This window comes from Acanthaster planci, linkage group LG02 (genome assembly GCF_054643075.1).
Source record: "Acanthaster planci isolate LZ-2023a linkage group LG02, COTS_SCS, whole genome shotgun sequence".
Classification (NCBI taxonomy): domain Eukaryota; kingdom Metazoa; phylum Echinodermata; class Asteroidea; order Valvatida; family Acanthasteridae; genus Acanthaster; species Acanthaster planci.
Window position 1 is genome coordinate 17,763,672 of NC_141778.1, and position 18,404 is coordinate 17,782,075.

An 18,404-nucleotide genomic window follows, 5' to 3' on the forward strand; every position below is an offset into this window, starting at 1 on the left:
GCACAATGTGCCCAGGAACCATGTTGGCCCTGTTCTATTTCCGTGTAAAGGCATCGCTAGTGTTTATTTATCCACAAATGGCATGCGATCGTCTGTTCGACATTCTGTTGACACGTCCATTCCCATTACACAGCGCTGCTTATGTCGAATCTCTCACAAACCCAAGTGCTTAATAAATGAACGATAGTGTCTGCAAATGCAAATTCCAAACGTCAAGGGACTTTGTACATGTTTTTTTTTATAATGTACCTTTTTATACATGTAATTCAGTAAAGAAGATCTTCACATTTTCTTGGGGACAAGGCCTCTGAGGAATCCTGCCCTTGACATTCACGTAAAGTCTGTGCTAATATATGTCCCTTCCACTGTCCAATTGCCGCACTGAATACTCGTCTAGGTTTATACAAAATGTCACAAAGCTTTGTGGCGTTTTCTGTAGCCGTATCTGGCTGTGTTCTCATCTGAAGCGAAGCATTGCCACCCATAAAAAAGAAGCATTTCCTCGATCCATTTGTTCCACAGGGACAGAAAACGTGTTGTGGTTTCCTTTCTTTGGCTAAATTGCGACGGAAATAGATCAGTTAATTTCCTGTATTAGCATAAACAGGGAGAAACCTGGATGCCTCTTCTGCTCAAGTGACGTGGCATTGACAACTTTCACAACTTAAGAACGGTACCTCATGAAACCTTAATATAAGGACAGAGTTACAGTGCTTCTAGCAGGTCGCCCCTCTGCCAAAATGACTCTTTACTGGATTGGACTGGTGTTCGTTCTTGCCGGCGTCGGTAGGTGTGCTCTCCTGTTTGTTCTAGTAATGATGTGTGTGTTACGTTGTGGACAGAATAGGGAGAAAATGGGAAGTGGTTGTGTAATGCCAACGGCGTTCTGTGTCAGTGCTGTTGCTTCATTATAAGGACTAGCCTATCCGCTGTGAGCTGAAGTGCACCCCCAGTCGGCGAAAGTCAGACAGATGGCAGTACAGTTTCCCAACCGGGTTATTGCAAGCGTTTGGCGTGCACGTGAAGACCATCTGGTTCGTAAGTGACTTCGTCACAAAGAAAGGCGGACGCGCCACGATTTGCTGGCTCTCATTGGACAATCGCTGAAGTTACGCGTTAACCTCCGGTTCCATGTAAACAGCGATCAATATTACAGTATGTAATCCTATGTGCAGCGCACGTGTGCAGTGGGCGTGGTTTAAACTGAAGTGACGACACACTGACGAACTGGATACTTCTGGCGGGAATAAATTTGTCACACGTACTCGGCGTGCTCAGCGTTAAACGCGCATACATGCGCGCTTAGCCTGTAGGACATATAATCACACAGGCCTAGACCAGGGGGGACGGAAGGGGTTTGCGCGTGATGTGCGCACAACAGCTGTGAGCCTATTCCATTCGTTAAATGGGGTGCCCATAAGGAACTTTTTCATTTAAAGTTAAAATCTCCAGCGTTTCCATTATCTACAAGGATTATCGAAGAACTTGTTCTATTTTGAATATGCACACCAGCCTTTTTTTCATGGAGATTCTAGAAAAGGATTCCCATTTGAGCTTCTCGATCCAGCTTTGGATCCTGCTTGCGAACACGTTTATAATGCACACGCTGCGCCGTGTGATCTCCTCAAATTAACACAACTAAATTCCATGCACAACGACTCAATTTGTAAAACTCCCAACTTCAACATTTTGTTTTTCTGAAATGTGTGTTTAAAGACCTCACCTTCCGACTGTAGTCGTTTAAAGGAAATCCTTCCCTTCATCATGACTCTTTTTCCACAACGTTATAAAAAACGAGTGATGCGTCCATTCAAATTTTGTCCATTGCTTTTGGGTACGCGTGTAGTCAAAAATTCTTCACGTTCGATCAAAACTTACAGCGCATGGAGATAGAGCACGCATCTCTGACCGTCGCACACAAACGCATATGCGGGCAACGCGTTGCAGGCAAAGGATGCAAGTACAGTTGAACTGGCACGGCACGGTCCTGGAATTGCAGGTAAACAAAGCATCTCTCCCGAAGACAATTTTCATCTCGAAAATTAACTTTTCTGATACAAGTGAAAGTCCCATATAAGATATATATCACACGGGTTTAAACACTCCGAGTCACAGTTAAAATTAACAAATTATCAATGTAACTTATAGCCGGCTGTTCGTCGATCGTGGTCCATCTTCTCGCAGCTAAGAAACAAAGGATGTGCACGCCGTCGCTGCACAATACTGAATGAGAAGAGTTTGAACGTTGGGGGCGCTTGTCGCACAACACCCTTCCGCCCCCCCCTCGGGCCTAGACCACCAGTCTTGTGCGTATAAATTTAAAAAAGGGGGAAAGCAGTGGGCGAAACGATGAATGGCACGGTGATATTCACGAGATAATCCATGCTCTGCCTCCTCCTAGAATCTGCCGGAAAGAAAAAAAAAGAGTTTGTTTCCTAAGCTGCGAAATGCTGCTTTTTAAGGCCGGACACGAGAGTGGTAGCCTCTTGCGCACGTGCGTAAAAAGACTGCTCGACACATCAATTTAGATGCGCGTCACATGGCGCTCGTGCGGAGTCCAGTCGGAGCGGATTAGTCAAGGCGCCCGTGGCACCTTGATGCTGCAGGTGGCTGGTCATTACCATCTCGTAGTGGAGCCAGTCAACAAGTTAATACAAGGCCAACTTCGTTCCCATGGATACGATCTTGCCGCGCCATGTTGGTTCCCACAATGCCTTGCGCTAGTGAAGCAACGTGCACGCAGCCTATGGAGTCGAGGATGATGATACAAGGCAAAGCGTGTGGGGCGAATACAGTTATTAACCACTTCCTTCCGGGTGCTTTTAAAAACGCAGTGCATAGATACGGGCATTTTTTCAAGATTTCCCGTTTTCAAAATTCTTCAAAAATCATAATTTCATTTAATGGACGTTTACCGCCGCTCTGTAAAGAGAGCCTAGACTTGTACCTCACGTGTTATGTAATCTCCCTTGTTCCCAGTGAATGCAGTGGCGTCTTTTCAAATGTGTGCAGCGGTACCCGGCTGCTTTGCTCATTAATGGGAGCAGGCGAGCACTTTTGTCCGCAGTGCTAATCCCCGGGTGTGCTATGCTGAAAACAGTGGTATACTGTTTCAAAACAATGACGGATTACCTCCGATAAATGTAAGCTGAAAAATGATGGCAATTCCCAGCAACGGGTCTTTTGTTCCGAGTATGGTCTTTTGTTACAGGACCCAGCTCTTTTGTTCGGGTGCGACTCAGCTGGTTTCGTGTATAAAGCCTATGTGCCTGAAACTGGGCTCCCCAGCAACATATTTAAGATACTTCCACTTTGTGCACTTTATTTCAGCGCCCACGGGCTCGCGCTAAACTCTTCCATGACAATTAGCTGTCGTCATTCCTCGCGACCGGAAGTGTTGACCCAATTATCCAACTGGTATCAACGTCCTCTTGAGCGTTAATTAGTTTGAGCTGATGCGAGTAATTCTTATTTGCCGATATCCATCAGTGGGCAGTGCCTTAGGGCCTATGCATGGCATTTCTCTACCAAATAGATAGAGAAATGTGAAGAAAAAACACAAGTCTTCTCCACGAGATGGTACAGGCTCTTGTTGCTTCGCCACGTTCACTGGCCTTCGTGTTTACTTGTGGTAACGCTCTGAGCCGTGCCACGAGCGCCTTGACTGAAGTTTACGTGAGTGTTCAAGTGCATGTACAGCATCGTGGATCTGTGAACAGGTTGATTACAAGTCAATTCCACGTAATCCGAATTCAGCTACAGGTATTGTCAGGTTTATAATATTAGAGTAAAGAGGGAATAAACAATTATACAATCGAGTTGAAAATATCAAACAAATCGTATCTAACCAAGGCTAGATTCACATTTCGTTTTTAGATAAAGAAAATGGAAAACGGAGAATTCTTAATTTGGGTGGAGTAGTCGATTATTAAATGTACATAGACCTAATAATGCATGCTAACGTATAAGACTGAGCTTGGGGTTGGCCTTAAACCATACATGTGTGAATAATCATATTAGCCAACTGTGTAATGACAGTAACGTACAAGTTCATCTAACGGATTGCTGCTGCACTTATACAAAGCACCCAAAATCGTCAAGGACTGACACTTCCACCGAAACACTGAACGGTGCCATGCATGTTCAGTGTTTCCTTCAGGTGCCTCTACGTGCCGTTTAATCTGACACAAATCACAAGAAATTCTAAGAAACTATATACAAATAGTAAACTTAAGTGTTTGTACATGATTATCAATACTATCGACTAATTACTTTATGAACATAAATGGACTTGGCTCATAGTCAAATCATCTGCATAACAACCCCAAACGAATAATACAAAAATTGATACACGCGTAGGCCTATATGCAGAAAAAATTATCAAACTTGCGACTTTGTAGAGCTTAAGTGCTCTTAACAGCAAAAAGCTGATGATTGCGCATGTAGATGTGGACGCATCGAACGACTCGACTGCAGTGAGGTGGCTTAACACACAAGCATCTCACTACTAAAATACGTTGAACTTCAGAAAGTTAGGTCAAGCCAGCCTGCTCAATTATTACAATAAAGAAATTTATGGCAGGTCAGTTGCAAATCAGAAAACGTAAAGGGTAATTAAAGTAAAAGTGCCGACAAACAACTTGTGGGAGCCTGTGTTACATATATTATATACTTTCCACTGTTGGTTTTGTCTGTTGAAGTTCAAGTGGAGGGACTTGTGTGTCAGCAACGACTTGGGATGGAGGACGGTAGCATTCCCGACTCGAGAATCACAGCCTCCACTATTTTCCACGAGCGACCGAACGCAGTCGACAACTGCCGACCGGAAAACGGCCGGCTGAACAACCCGGGAGGCGGCCGGATAGTGGGTGGTTGGTGTCCAGCCCGGAATGACAAGGCTGCTCCGTGGTTTCAGGTCGATTTGGGCGAGCTGCTACTGGTGGAAGGGGTCATCATGCAGGGCGCCGTGGATCCCCTGGGTGCATGGAACGAGAGAGTCACCGAGTATCAAGTGCAGTACAGTGATGACGGGGTTGCGTGGCTCTATGTGACCGGTAGTGAAGATCCCGGGACTGTGCCGAAGGTAAACGGTCAAGTGATGTTATGTTATTTCCAAACAATGGCATAAGATTTTCAAAAACTTCTTTTGTTAAGCATAAGCACAGCCATTTTGGGCTGCACAAGATGCGTTGGCAAAAGTTGCAGTTTCGTCTGTTACCTCAGATGACAGTTCGCATGACAAGAAATTCTTTAAAAGGAGCCAGGGACGCGTTATCACTACTGTAGTATACATTTCCTATTATCCAAAGTTTTTAAAGTTCAGTAAGAAAAGGCCCAACCAAATTCAATTTTTAGAAAGTTTCTTTCGATTTCGTTATTCAAGCAGTTTTTAAATTCAAATTGTTGTTTTGACCAGTGTCAGAAACGATGGGAAGAATTCAATTTAATCAAGCAGCAAACAATTCCAACGTGCTTCAGGAAAATCTGCATCCATGGTATATTTGCATGTATAGAAAAGTGGCTGTTACCGAAAATGGTAAATTACCTCTCAATTGTAAAAGGAACTAACAAAGGTTTTCATCCAGTAGACGGAAATGATAAGTAGAAAGAATGAATGTACTTGGAAATCACTGACCCTTTTAGTGGCTTTGCCATAGTTTGTTTCTTTTGTTGAAACAATGAACCTTTTGTTTTGTACGCGGTTTCATGATCTGATGTCTTTTGTGGATTTGAAACGATTCTTTTTTCTTCTTCTCATCTTGACAGACATTTGAAGGCAACGTCGACCTAACCACACCTGTTACCAGCAATTTTGACCGGCCGATTCAAGCTCGTTACATCCGCATCAGACCCACCGCCTACTTCAACTGGCCCTCGATGCGGATTGAGCTCATCGGCTGCAAAGCCAAAGAAGGAAAGTCTTATCCCTCTAAACAGTTTTGTGTGTTTTTTTCAGTGACGTCATACCAGATCGCTTTTTGTGTTTTCTTACTCATTGGTTAGGCCAAAATGTCTCCGGTTTCTGGTCAGGGTTATTTCCAAAACTAGCGCGGCAACGCAGCTTTTTCCCCCTCACTTTTATTTTTTAAATGATGTACGTATAACGCGTGATGTCCATCGCCATGCACTGCATGCCTACGTACCGCCACTCCCAACACTGAAACAGACAGGACCCCTCACTATTTACAGTTTAAAAGCGTTTTCAGCTTGTATTAGTACAATGGAGATAAGACCACCTGGTTTGTCTGGATTATGTAAATGTAGAAATGACGTCATTTGAAAAAGGTCAGTGCCCGAGTAAATGTATGGGAGATAGGGGACTCCTTTACTGTAGGCCTTACATATTACTCAACCGTACCCCCATCTAAAACACGTTTAATTTACAGAGTAGTAGGATTCCAGTCGTTCAAGCAAGTTTGGCAGCTTTTGGACATCGTATTATACCAAATAAAAAACTCTTATTTTGCCGACGCGCAGGTCCACGGCGACGCGCGCGCTGACCAGAAACTGGAGACTTTTTTGGAAGGGGGGGGGCTTAAACGAAGTCCATTCTATAAGAATTCCATAAGGTTTCTAGTTTGTAGGTTGGGCTGGTTTTGACGAAATGCTACATAATGACGTGTTCAAGTACCAGCTGGTTGTTCATGTGTGAAGGTTGAACACAAGTCACACGTATAATCCCAAATTTAGTCACTTATCAGGTTCAAATATTATAGGACCTGCAAAGTTAACATTTAATCCATTTAACATTTAATAGCATTTAATAACATTTTAATAACATTTAATAGTAAGAGGGAATGAACGATCGAGTTAAAATGTCAACAAATCGTTTCAAATCAACATTTAGATTAGTTTCACATTTCGTTTTTGAACGAGCAAAATGGAAAACGAAGAATTCTTAACTGAGCCGGGTTGGAGTAGACGCGTGTTAAAAGTACATCATATATGTTGAAATCAGCAACGAATTTGGAGTCTACAAACTCCTTACATGTGCAAATTATCATACAGGCCAACTGTAAAATCACAATAACTGACAGTTCATATTCGATTACATCACTTTCCACTGTTGGTTTTTGTCTGTTTAAATTTAAGCGGTAGGACGGATGTGTTCGAAACGACTTGGGATGGAGGACGGTAGCATTCCCGACACCAGAATCACAGCTTCCACTATTTTCCACGAGCGACCGGACGCACCCGATAACTGCCGACCGGAAAACGGCCGGCTGAACAACCCGGGAGGCGGCCGGATAGTGGGTGGTTGGTGTCCAGCCCGGAATGACAAGGCTGCTCCGTGGTTTCAGGTCGATTTGGGCGGGCTGCTACTGGTGGAAGGGGTCATCATGCAGGGCGCCGTGGATCCCCTGGGTTCATGGAACGAGAGAGTCACCGAGTATCAAGTGCAGTACAGTGATGACGGGGTTGCGTGGCTCTATGTGACCGGTAGTGAAGATCCCGGGACTGTGCCGAAGGTAAACGGTCAAGTGATGTGATGTTAGGCCTATTTTCCAAAAGGTGGTGTTAGCACTTTTTGCCTTAAATCAAAACTTAATGCATAAAGAGAAACCTTTGAACATAAAAAATTCCAAATTAATTCAACGCGCGTCGATGCATAAACATGAAGGCTTTTTGGTTGAATTTAGCCAGAACCATATAATGAACACAATATTTAATATGTAGAGAGAATGTAGTTTTTATTTTACTTGGTTGTGAACGAGTCGAACTATACAGATGATGGCAAATTACCTCTCAAGCCGTAAAAGGAATCCAACAACGGTTTTTATAGAGTGGACGGAAATGACAAGCAGAACAAATGGAATTACATGTACTTGAAAAACACTGACCCTTTTACTGGCTTTGCCATTGTTTGTTTCTCTTTTTAAAACAATGAACCTTTTGTTTACTGCGAATTTTCATTATGTCATTTCTTTGGTGGATTTTTAAAGATTCTGTTTTCTTCTCATTTTGACAGACATTTGAAGGCAACGTCGACCTAACCACACCTGTTACCAGCAGTTTTGACCGGCCGATTCAAGCTCGTTACATCCGCATCAGACCCACCGCCTACTTCAACTGGCCCTCGATGCGGATTGAGCTCATTGGCTGCAAAGGCAAAGCAAAATCTTATCCCTCTAGACTGTTTTGTGTTGTTTTTTTTAGTGACAGCATACACGTACCAGATCGCTTTTGTAGGTTCTTGCTCAGTGGTGAAACGAGGATTTCCAAGCATTTCGAAGACACTATTTTGTAGCTGTATTTAATGTAGGCCTAGTTTAAAGATTGGGCTGGTTGCCCTGCAGAAAACAACGGCAGGAACTTTCAGATGGTTTGCACAAAATTTGATTGGGCTTTAGGAGTTTTGTTGGTCGGGTGAAACAGGCAAATAGGTATTCAGTGCTTGATTTTAAAGAGGGAGCACAGATTATGTAGGCCTACTACCCTGTATTTCAAGTGTTTTTTACCTCAAATTGAATTTGAGAGCTCGCGGAGTGATCTTAATTTTGACATGTAACTACCGTTCGAAACAATATAGGACAGAGAAAAAAGGTAGGCCCTACAGATAATTATAGAACCGGTATACATCTCAACTCCAACAATTCATTAAAATCTTTTTCCTGTAAGGTAAGCACCATCTTGAATTGCGTCCTTGAAATATTCAACTTATAGTTGGAAAGAGAAATTTCGAGTGCGAACACTTTGATTCCCGAAAAATCCATCGATTGGAACGCTGCTTAGTCGCACTTCCAGTCACATTTCTTTCTTTCAAATGCGTTCGCGCAAACATGTGCGCTCGTCACTTGGATATCTTAACTGGATGTACAAGGCTAGAAACCATCTAGCTCTGTTTTATTAAATTACCGCAGTCTTTACTGTCTTCCACTGTGTTTACAAGGAAATGACAACCTGCCTGCCATGCTGAGGATGCGTCTGCCGCAGTGGCGTACCGCGGGGGGGGGGTCATGCGGGAGGCAAGAAAAACGGCCGCGCCGTGTCTCAGCGCAGCCGAGGCCGGGCTGCCGCCGCTGCCGGCTAGCCAGCCACGCGTGCGACTTACGTTTTCGTTTTTTTGCCGTTTCTCACATTTTGCAAATGAAGGAAACCAGTCCAGGGAGACTTAATAGACTCGTAAATATACCGTGAGTACCGTTCACACCTCACGAATCGTGTGGTACGTCTCTCCGTTTTTTTCTTTTACGGTTGTGTACAGTCCATGTTGGTTATTATTTCACTGGTCCTTTGGTACCCGTAACTGTAAAAAAAAAAAAACCAAGAACTGCTGCATGGCCCACCCAGCAAGGACACTAATCCAGCCCCCCCCCCAAAAAATTATTAATTTCGAGGACTTGAGAAAGTTTAGGTTTAATGACCACTCTTTCGCTTGATGCTTACACTTGGAAATTGCGCATACCCTAACGTTGGGCACTTGGAACTTTTGCGTCTGACGTTTGTGTATGGGGTAATATTTTACTTCAAACTCCAAATATTCTGATTCATAAGTGTCGATTTCATGTATCGACGACAAAGTTCTGATGAAATTTTATTTTATTATAGCCCGATTTTCTGATTTTTTTTTCGAAGTGCAAAATGAACTCTTTTAAATTCACCCTCAATTTTTGTTCACAATTTTCATTTAGAAAAGTGAGTGGAGGTATAATGATTTACAAGAATTTACCAATTTAAAAATTGTGAAATTTTGTGTGGGATTTTCTTAGATTTTTTCAAGGGCGCCAGGTTAGGGAATTGTAAAAGTATCACGTGTATTCATTGCTGGAAATGCACGTACTTTAATCAAGCTTCCAAATGGCTGCGTTAAATGAGAACAAACTCTGTTTTGTGATGGTTATTCCGTAACTGTGTTGGTTTCCTTCCACACAGATCTTTGAAATATACAAAGTAAAAAATCCAAGAAATTGATTTTTTGGCGATTCCGTTGTGATGTACACCTTTGATGTCAGACCGTGACTTAAACGGGCGGCTTTCCTTTATCAGGAATCCATAGCGGTATTTATATTTGAAGCGATGGGTAGCTGTCGTGGCTTAATCGGATAGCTTGTCGTTGGCCAGGCTGCTGAAACAGGAAAGCTGCGCGCTGATTCCCAACAGCTCGACTGGAATGTGCGGCGGAACTCAACCACTCGCATCCACTTCAAAACAATCTTTTAAACGAGAATCTGCTGCTCGTGGAGTGGAAATGTGAAAGACAGTGGCTTCATTTCAAAAAATGAATGTGGTTTTCGCGGAGGTCAGGGCCCGTTTTCAAACACTCTGTTTCGTCTCTATTTCAGGCTTTGTTGAAATCGATCTATCGGTGTCGATGTACAGTGTTCAAATTAAAATTACGAAAGTACTCAGATACTAAGTTCGGTATTCCATGGGTACTGTCTGATTTGTTACTGAACTTAAACTGCCAAGTCAGGGGGTTAAAATCAGGCGAAGCCTGAGATAGAGACGGGCCCTGTATTGAACCTCCTCCCCAAAACAGCCCCACATCGAAGACGGAGAATCGCACATGTGTATGATGTCAATGGAAACAATTACTGGTGACAGATGTCGACAAACTGTTTGGGTGATACTGTATGCTTGCGGTTGTTCAACTTGGATTATGATCATGTAACGTGATCATAAATAAGTCCAGGATGTTTCGCTGAAGAAACTGAATCTGTCGTGCTTTGATATTTGAATGGAATTCTGGTCTCCATCGACATGTGTACTTGCGGGAATCTTCTTTCTGGGGTCTTATTACTTAACAGTCGTTGGAGAAAACAACACCATTGTTGATGGGATTTTGCGGCTTCACCTGTGCAGCGATCGAGGAAGCGGAGTCATTTTGAATTGTAGTCTCTTCCATCTGTTTGTACGTTGCGGTGAACCGACGTGGAAGGTGAAGCGACAGAAAGCTAGCACACGACTCGGTTTTCCCCATATATTTCCTGTTGCATGTATTTTGATATGGTGTTGACAGTCAAGTCACTCACGCACATAACTGGGTGAGTTGGTGAGGTGACGCTGTGTGTATAGAAGTTGACCTAGCTTGTCGTCCATGAACTTTTTTCTGCTTAAGTGTTGCGCGTATACAGAGCCCATTCCACAATTTTGGAGCACCAACATGGAGAGTGCACCCACGTATTTAGGCCACAAATATGTCCGTCGAGCTCATTAATAAAAGTTATTGACTCAAAATAATTTATATTAGAGGGTTCTGAGAGCCGTAGAACTGGAGAATTGAAGAAACATGAGACTGAACCTCTGGGCCGGACTCAGGGCTTCCAATTCTGAGCAATTTGGATGCAATCAGGTTTGAAAGTGGCACTATTTGAGCCATTTTGCCGAGGGAGGGTTTTTCAAAATGGCTACTTTTCTGGACAGGGACATTTTCTGCATTTTAGAGGTGGTCTGCTTCTGGTGAAAATTTCACAAAAATTCATTGGTCAACCCCCCGAAAATTGAAAGGAAAATGAATGAAAGAGGACATGTGGAACATCGTTTTTCTGTGCAGCCTGAACACCTGTGAGAGTTGTATTTTTAAAATATTTGTGAAGTATGGGGATTTATCACTGCTGTCTATGGGGATTTATTTGATGCGATGCACCCTGAAAGACACGGGGTGACAGTTCGCTGCGACTTCGTGTAAGACAGAAGTCTTTGCATGAGGAAAACAGCTGAACCACTTACAACATTTTTTTGAGGTGGCAAACCTTTCTTGGAGGAAATTCCTGTACGACATTGTGGGGTGAAAGATATGTTTGTGGTCCCTGACTCCGGTAAAAAACGGAAGAGGAACAATGCGAAATCATTGGTATTCCGATATATATAAACAGCGAAACGTCCTGACACCTGCTCTGACCTTTGAGAAAAACACCCGATATCTGTGCTTAGGCCTGTAATGTTGAGTGTTGATAGAAACCTTTTCAATTTCATTGCCATGTATGGTATGTTCAAAGATATTTTGCGAGATCAAACACGAAACATGATTTGTCAGCCTTTTCCGTTATTTCGAACATTCCTTCCTCCATGACATGGCTAAGAAATCCATCACCTCAGTTTTTCTTCTCAACGTGTCTTTAGGCAAGAGTTTTGTAAGTGCCTTCTCAGAATTGCTCGCGCCCTTGTAATTCGACGCTTGGTAGAGCGTGGGTTACACGCGACCCTTATGGTGGGCATTACTTGCCACCTGTGGGGTTAGTGTGATCGTAAAATCTTATAGGGCCAGAGAACCAATGTTAGTGCATGTACATGTAGTGACAGACTTGTGCTGTTTCTGTGTAGCTGTCGCCATAGCCTTATCTCGATCCGCACGTGTTTTTCGAACATCAAGAAGCCATCGTTATTATCGTGCCTTGCCCTGGGAGTCAAACGATCCATCCGCGACCCCAAGCTCACAACAAGGAAGTATACACTAGAAAGCCTCACACGCAGTGGTTGAAGTAGTAGTTAGGTACTGTACATGCACCACTCGGTGTCATCCCCAACAGGTAGTACTAGCTATAATGACAGAAAGCAAAGGAAATGGTCAGTTTGTGGACTGGAGCCTTTGAGGGAAGATCGCTGTGCTGCGGAGTTCTGTGTTATTGGTCAGTAATGGAGAGACTACTCGTGAAGTTACTTCTCGGCTTTCTCTGCATTCTGGAAACAGGTGAAAATGTCAGCGATTGAGTTAGATTTAAACGTATCATAGCTTGACAGGAATATGCCAAAATTTATGATTCACTATGATTGGATTCAATTTTAGATTAGCCTAGTTTCTGAAGCGTTTGACAGATACAAGCAACTTTATTCTGCGCAGTGTCGATGGTTCCGTCACTACACATGCATGTGCCCGTTACCGATTAATATAGACTACAGTCCCTGTTTGAGATATCAGATGTCCCTGTTTGAGATATCGACGTTTCGGGAACCAAAAACGTATGGAATTCCATATCTGCCGTCGTGCGTCGCCCGTCGCACGTCGCCCGTCGTGCGTCGCCCGTCGTGTGTCGCCCGTCGTGCATCGCCCGTCGTGCGTCGTCCGTCGTGCGTCGCCCGTCGTGCGTCGCCTGTCGTCCGTCGTGCGTCGCCCGTCGTGCGTCGCCCATCAAATGGGTTGCATAGGACATGCAAATGCCGTTGTTTAACAAATGACAATGTGATGATTCCATTCACTTCGAAAGAACTTTTCCGAATAAGGCAAGTACAAATCCCACCTGCAAAGCATATACTAGTCACATAATTAATTCCAATAATGCTAGACTACCCCTTCCCCTTAACAAGAAAATATCACCTCTCTGAGAATTCAACCAATTGTTTTTTGGGGAAAAAACATTTTCAGCAAAAATGTTCCGGCCAACTTATCCACAGTGTTATTCTAATTTGCATACTGTAAAAATGTGCCGACTTGTTTTCATCGAATTCCAGGAAGAAATCTGCCAACCGATACAGATATTCTATCTTGTCCTCTCAATTTCACCTTGAAATCCAGAAATACTACACGTGCTGTGGATAACAAACTGTTTATTAAATGTATTGTTAAGGGGCAATTACCACTTGGTTTAAGTTTCAGAAAATATGACGTGTTGGTTTTTGTGGGTGTGTATGCCATGGTGGATAGACCAATGAGAATAGGTTGTCCAGCACATCAGCATTATTTATGGGGCTAACAAGTAACGTTACTGTTTAAAAGACTTCTATGAGCCAACCTGCAAATAAAGTCATGTCTAATTTGGAGTATACAGCAGATTTCATCATAGGTATACCTGCCCTCAAAATAATGTTGAATCAGTTCGTCTCTTATGAAAACTATTGGGAATCAAACATTGTAAATAATCTATTATTTACATTCCGTTCTGTGGGATATCGTGCAGGGACAGACAGAAATATCACATAGGCTGTAGACCTAAAGTCTGGCTGTTAACGAGTAAAATTACGTCTAGAGTAACTAAGTTATCGAGAAAAACAATCTACCCTAACAAAAGTCTATTTTGTTGATTTATTTATGTAACCAAAATGGTATTATTTCATATACACGTTACTTAGCCGATGTCAGGATATTATTTCTTCTTTCAATTGGAGTTTGGCGCAACTGCTAAAACGAATACATGTACATCTTCTAGTTCTATTGCTAAAATGAGAGTCAGGCATGGTGGATCGATCGAACAAGGACATGTACATGTGAAACGATAAAGGGTCAAAGTTAAAAATACCACTGCGCAATCGTGACAAAAAAAACCACGGGCGACGCACGACGGGCGACGCACGACGGGCGACGCACGACGGAAAATGGCATGTTTGGAACTGGTAAATGGCAGAATTGGGACACAACAAAAAGCAAAATGCGACGGACGACGGGCGATGGGCGACGGCAGATATGGAATTCCATAAAATCGCGATAGGGACAGTTTTTCCACCACAACGCAGTTATGAATTAACAGACAAAAGAAATTGCTCCTTACACGTATACCGACACCTGCGCACTTACAACTCGAAAACTGGAAATGCCCCGTGTTGCTGATCTACACAACTTGCACGGTACTGTCTGGATTGATAGATTTTCCATGCGTTGCCTCCGTTCTCTCGTTTAACTTTTGTGACAGGCAACGGGAAGCACGAGGATCTGGGCGATGTCTTTATGACATTGATTTTTAAAACACCTGGTTGTTTTATCTTCAAGAGTCCTCTGAGAGGAACAAGACTGTCAGAATTGGCAAAGGGAAATCCCGAGAGGAGGAATTTCTTCGATTTTTTTTCGAACATGTAGGGAGGACCTTCGCCACAAGCAGAGAACGAGGAAAGTAAAACTTCACCTTTAGGCCGATGGTATATGGACATATCGTGTTCGCGCTGCGATTTCGCAATGCAACCGTGGAAACTGAGCTAACTTGAGCATTAAATTGCACCTTTACATAACGGTATAGACCTTTTCCCAGTGATGTCACGATCGTGCAGGACCTCTGATGTGTTGTGATGGTATTGAGTGCATAGTGTTGTAATGGTGATCTACTTATTCAAGATAAAGTAGTGCAGAATTTGCACGCGCTCTTGCGTGGCCAAGGCGGTCCACACGTACGTGGTGGTATTGTTTACATTTAGTCACGTGAGCGAAATAGGACTATAGAGTAGGGGAAAGCAGGGCCACTAGACTTCAGCCCAGTCTTGATTCGGAACAAATTGTAACTTGATAATCCCAGAAGAGGATAGATCTACTCTTAAAACATGACCAAAACACTCGTTTGTTTATTTCAAACAGCTGAAATCAATTACGTTAATAAAACTTATCAATATTAACTCATTAAAAATTCATGCAAAAGTGGACCACTAGCCCCACACCAGGGGCAAGTGGACCACATCATAAAACCTTAAAACTTGCCACCAAACGAGTACGAAATGAATGTTGGAATGAGTAAATTGATAATAAAACACTAATCGTAATTATCCGAGAGGTACTAGAGTTCGATTAAAAAAATTAATCAGAAAATTCCTCTACGTTTCCTCCAGTCAGGTAATGTCTGGTTTTTGGAATGTTAAGCCTAGTACGGAGTTGCTTGGTTTGGGTATTTTTGTTATCCTAAATCATTTCATGAAGTTCATTTTTGAAGTTTATTTATTTTTTCACTTGGGCCTCAATTTATGTTCAGCTGAATCTCTGAAAAAATAAATATAGTTGTTTAAACGCAACCGGTCAATTTCATAACCTTTCAATTTAATTTGGTCTAAGAGTGGGCCAGTTGCCCCGATGACCCACTTGCCCCACCCTCCCCTATTGTATTGCTCTGTAGCAAAAAAAGAGCAGACTGTGAGACGTGTCCTTAAAATGATGTGGCTTGGAGTCTAAAAGATGCAGTATAAGATCTAACTTTTTTATTGGGGGGGGACCAATGTTACCCAATAATAAAAAAGAAATTTACAGTTTCCAAGCAAGAGCGAAATCGCAGAACGGCTGGAAATTTTGGGGGGACAAAGAATTTGCTTTGTTGCCTGTTTTCAAGCACGATTGTTATGACGTGTTAAACTACTTACTTCGTCATTGGCAACACGCATTAGAAACTGGACAGGTCGAATCTATGGTTGAGGATATGCTCAGTATTAGTAAAAAACTTCCGTCTTGCTTGTTCGTCTTTGTGAATACTTGTACGATTGTTATTTCTTGTTTGTTAATTTTTCTGTTATATTGCTCATGCCTATTTGTCTATCCGTTTGGCTATAGCAGCAACATCAGACTGTGTACCATTCAGAGGGGAATGTCTCTACATATACTACGATACGTCCAAGTGGTTGGATGCCAATGTGGCTTGCCAACGTATGCACAATGGTTCGCGCCTTGTGACAGTAGTCGATCAAGACATGAATGTAAGGACCGAGAATTTTTTTTTAATTTGTTATGGAATCTCCGAAACCCCTTCACGCTCACTTTCGAGAACATTGCCTGGCCGTACACCTAGTGTATTTTAGAGACATTTCAGACGGAAGACATAAAAACGAAAGCATACAAACAAATAATAAACAGAAACATTTGCAGCGTCGTTCAAAAATAGTTGAGACCGATCTCTGGAGACTATGATTGGGAAATCCAGTTTCAGAGTTCGTCGACATTGTGTTTATTTCTTTCCTTGAACAATTTTAACTCTGAGTGTTTTTTAAACGACTGAACTGTTTACACTCGATACTTACATCTTTAACAATTAATATTGATTAAAAGAATGTGACTTGTCAAGTTTATTTTCCCGCTAAGTCTGATGGCACAGTTGCCCCTGCTGCCAAATCTAAGTCTGATGGCACAGTTGTCCCTGCTATCCCCTAACTAAGTCATGCATCCCAACTTCAGTCACTGTCCTGGTCAACGGAAGGTGTTGTTGTTTTCTTGTTTTGTTTTATACTGGTTTGTTTTTATGGAACACCACCACGCCACGAGAGGAGGGAAGTTAGGAATTGCTATTTGTCAGAAATTGCTATTTACATCTTCGATTTCAGGTTGTTTGTTGTTCGAGTTGAGCCTTCGTCTTCTTTTGTTCTGCTTCTTTATTTGTTTCTATGTTTTGTGGTTGTGACACAAGTAATTTGGGATTTTCCTAATTTATTTTTTTCCTCCCTTATGTTAGGATTTCATCGCACGGGAAATCACAAGGGACGTGTGGATCGGCCTGCATGACACCCACAATGAGAGCAACTGGAAATGGGTGGATGACACTCCCTTCGACTACACGTTAGTATATAATTTACAAACAGAGTAGCACCCTTTGGGTGCAGTCCCGTAAGAAGATCAAAAATCGCCTACGCCGGTCGAATCACAGTTTGCATACCCTCAAATTCTCTCTTATTTATAGAGCGTTTTAGGGCCCATGAACTTGACGGGTTCGAACAACAAGAAAAAATGTGGACCCTACCCACAGGAACACCAGCTTGTATCTGCATGAGGTTTGAATGAAATCAGTGCCATGAAAATGCTGCATTTCGCAATGTAGTGTAGGAATCATTTTTTAAAATTTCGACGGGCTTCAAGACTATGGGACCACCAAGATCATTAGATTACTTATTAAAAATTGAACAGATGGTGAACTAAGCTCTGATTTGTGAGTGTTCTAGACACCTGAGAAAGTTGTGATCTTTTTTCTGATGTCTTAGGGGGTGGATTTCTTATTTTTGTCAGTGAGTTTGCAACATATTGGTTTCATGAAAACTTCTATGGCCAGACTGGCAATGCTCTAGTTATGTGCACGCAGAATTCTCTTATGAAAATCAGTTAATGTACATGTACTTGGGTTTATTTAACTGAACACGAGTCTGGCCCGAGCACTGAGTATGTTTTCCTGTTGAATTTGTTTTCTTTCTACAAGTGGTTTATTTCCTGCTTGACTTTTCCTGTGCCACAACGTGTGTCCTCTAGGTTTACCGGGGAAAAACGCCCTTTTGGTGGTCTATGGTGAAAGGGTCATCACACAACAGTACTCAGTTTTCCTGCTTCGCTACAAATTAGAATTCCATGTATCCAGGGGCGGTGATAACGGCTTCTCTCTCAACCTCGTTCTCGTGTGTGAGCACAGAGCGTACCCGCGGCTACCTACTGTCTCAGAGTTGTTAAATCATTTACATGTCCAAACATTGTGCGTTATTATTGCCTGCAGCCTAGGGGTCCATGGTGTTTTGTACACCTGATGGGGCAAAAGGCACCCGGGGCGAAGCCGAGGGCATTTTTGCCCTCAAGGGTGTACAAAACCCATAGACCCCGTCACAATAGGCAACAAGGCTTTGTGGCAGATTTTACGAATATAATGGACTGAAGTGAAATACATTTACTGTATCACAATGCATTTCATTTCAATGAAAATGTCTTCACCAACAAAGTGTTTAGTTAAAGGAACCAGGAAATGAATTTTTCTTAGAATCACCTTTTGTGTATGTCTGTACTCTTCTTCCATATATGAAGACTGTTTGTCATC

General features: G+C 42.6%; 1 protein-coding gene across 3 annotated transcripts in view; it reads left to right on the top strand.

Annotated features, from left to right (window-relative positions):
• The first annotated feature begins 629 nt into the window (after positions 1-629).
• Positions 630-18,404, top strand: part of LOC110984447 (uncharacterized) — a 28,315-nt gene continuing 10,540 nt past the window's right edge. The window contains exons 1-7 of one of the 3 annotated variants that reach the window (XM_087133261.1): positions 630-786; positions 4,701-5,083; positions 5,767-5,911; positions 7,090-7,469; positions 7,970-8,108; positions 16,175-16,317; positions 17,067-17,170. In XM_087133261.1, coding sequence (XP_086989387.1) covers positions 741-786; positions 4,701-5,083; positions 5,767-5,911; positions 7,090-7,469; positions 7,970-8,108; positions 16,175-16,317; positions 17,067-17,170 — 1,340 coding nt within the window. In that variant the 5' untranslated portion in view covers positions 630-740. Of the gene's footprint in view, positions 787-1,884; positions 2,000-4,700; positions 5,084-5,766; positions 5,912-7,089; positions 7,470-7,969; positions 8,109-16,174; positions 16,318-17,066; positions 17,171-18,404 lie in introns of those variants that run through there. The other 2 variants (XM_087133262.1, XM_087133263.1) reach the window with 2 other exon arrangements.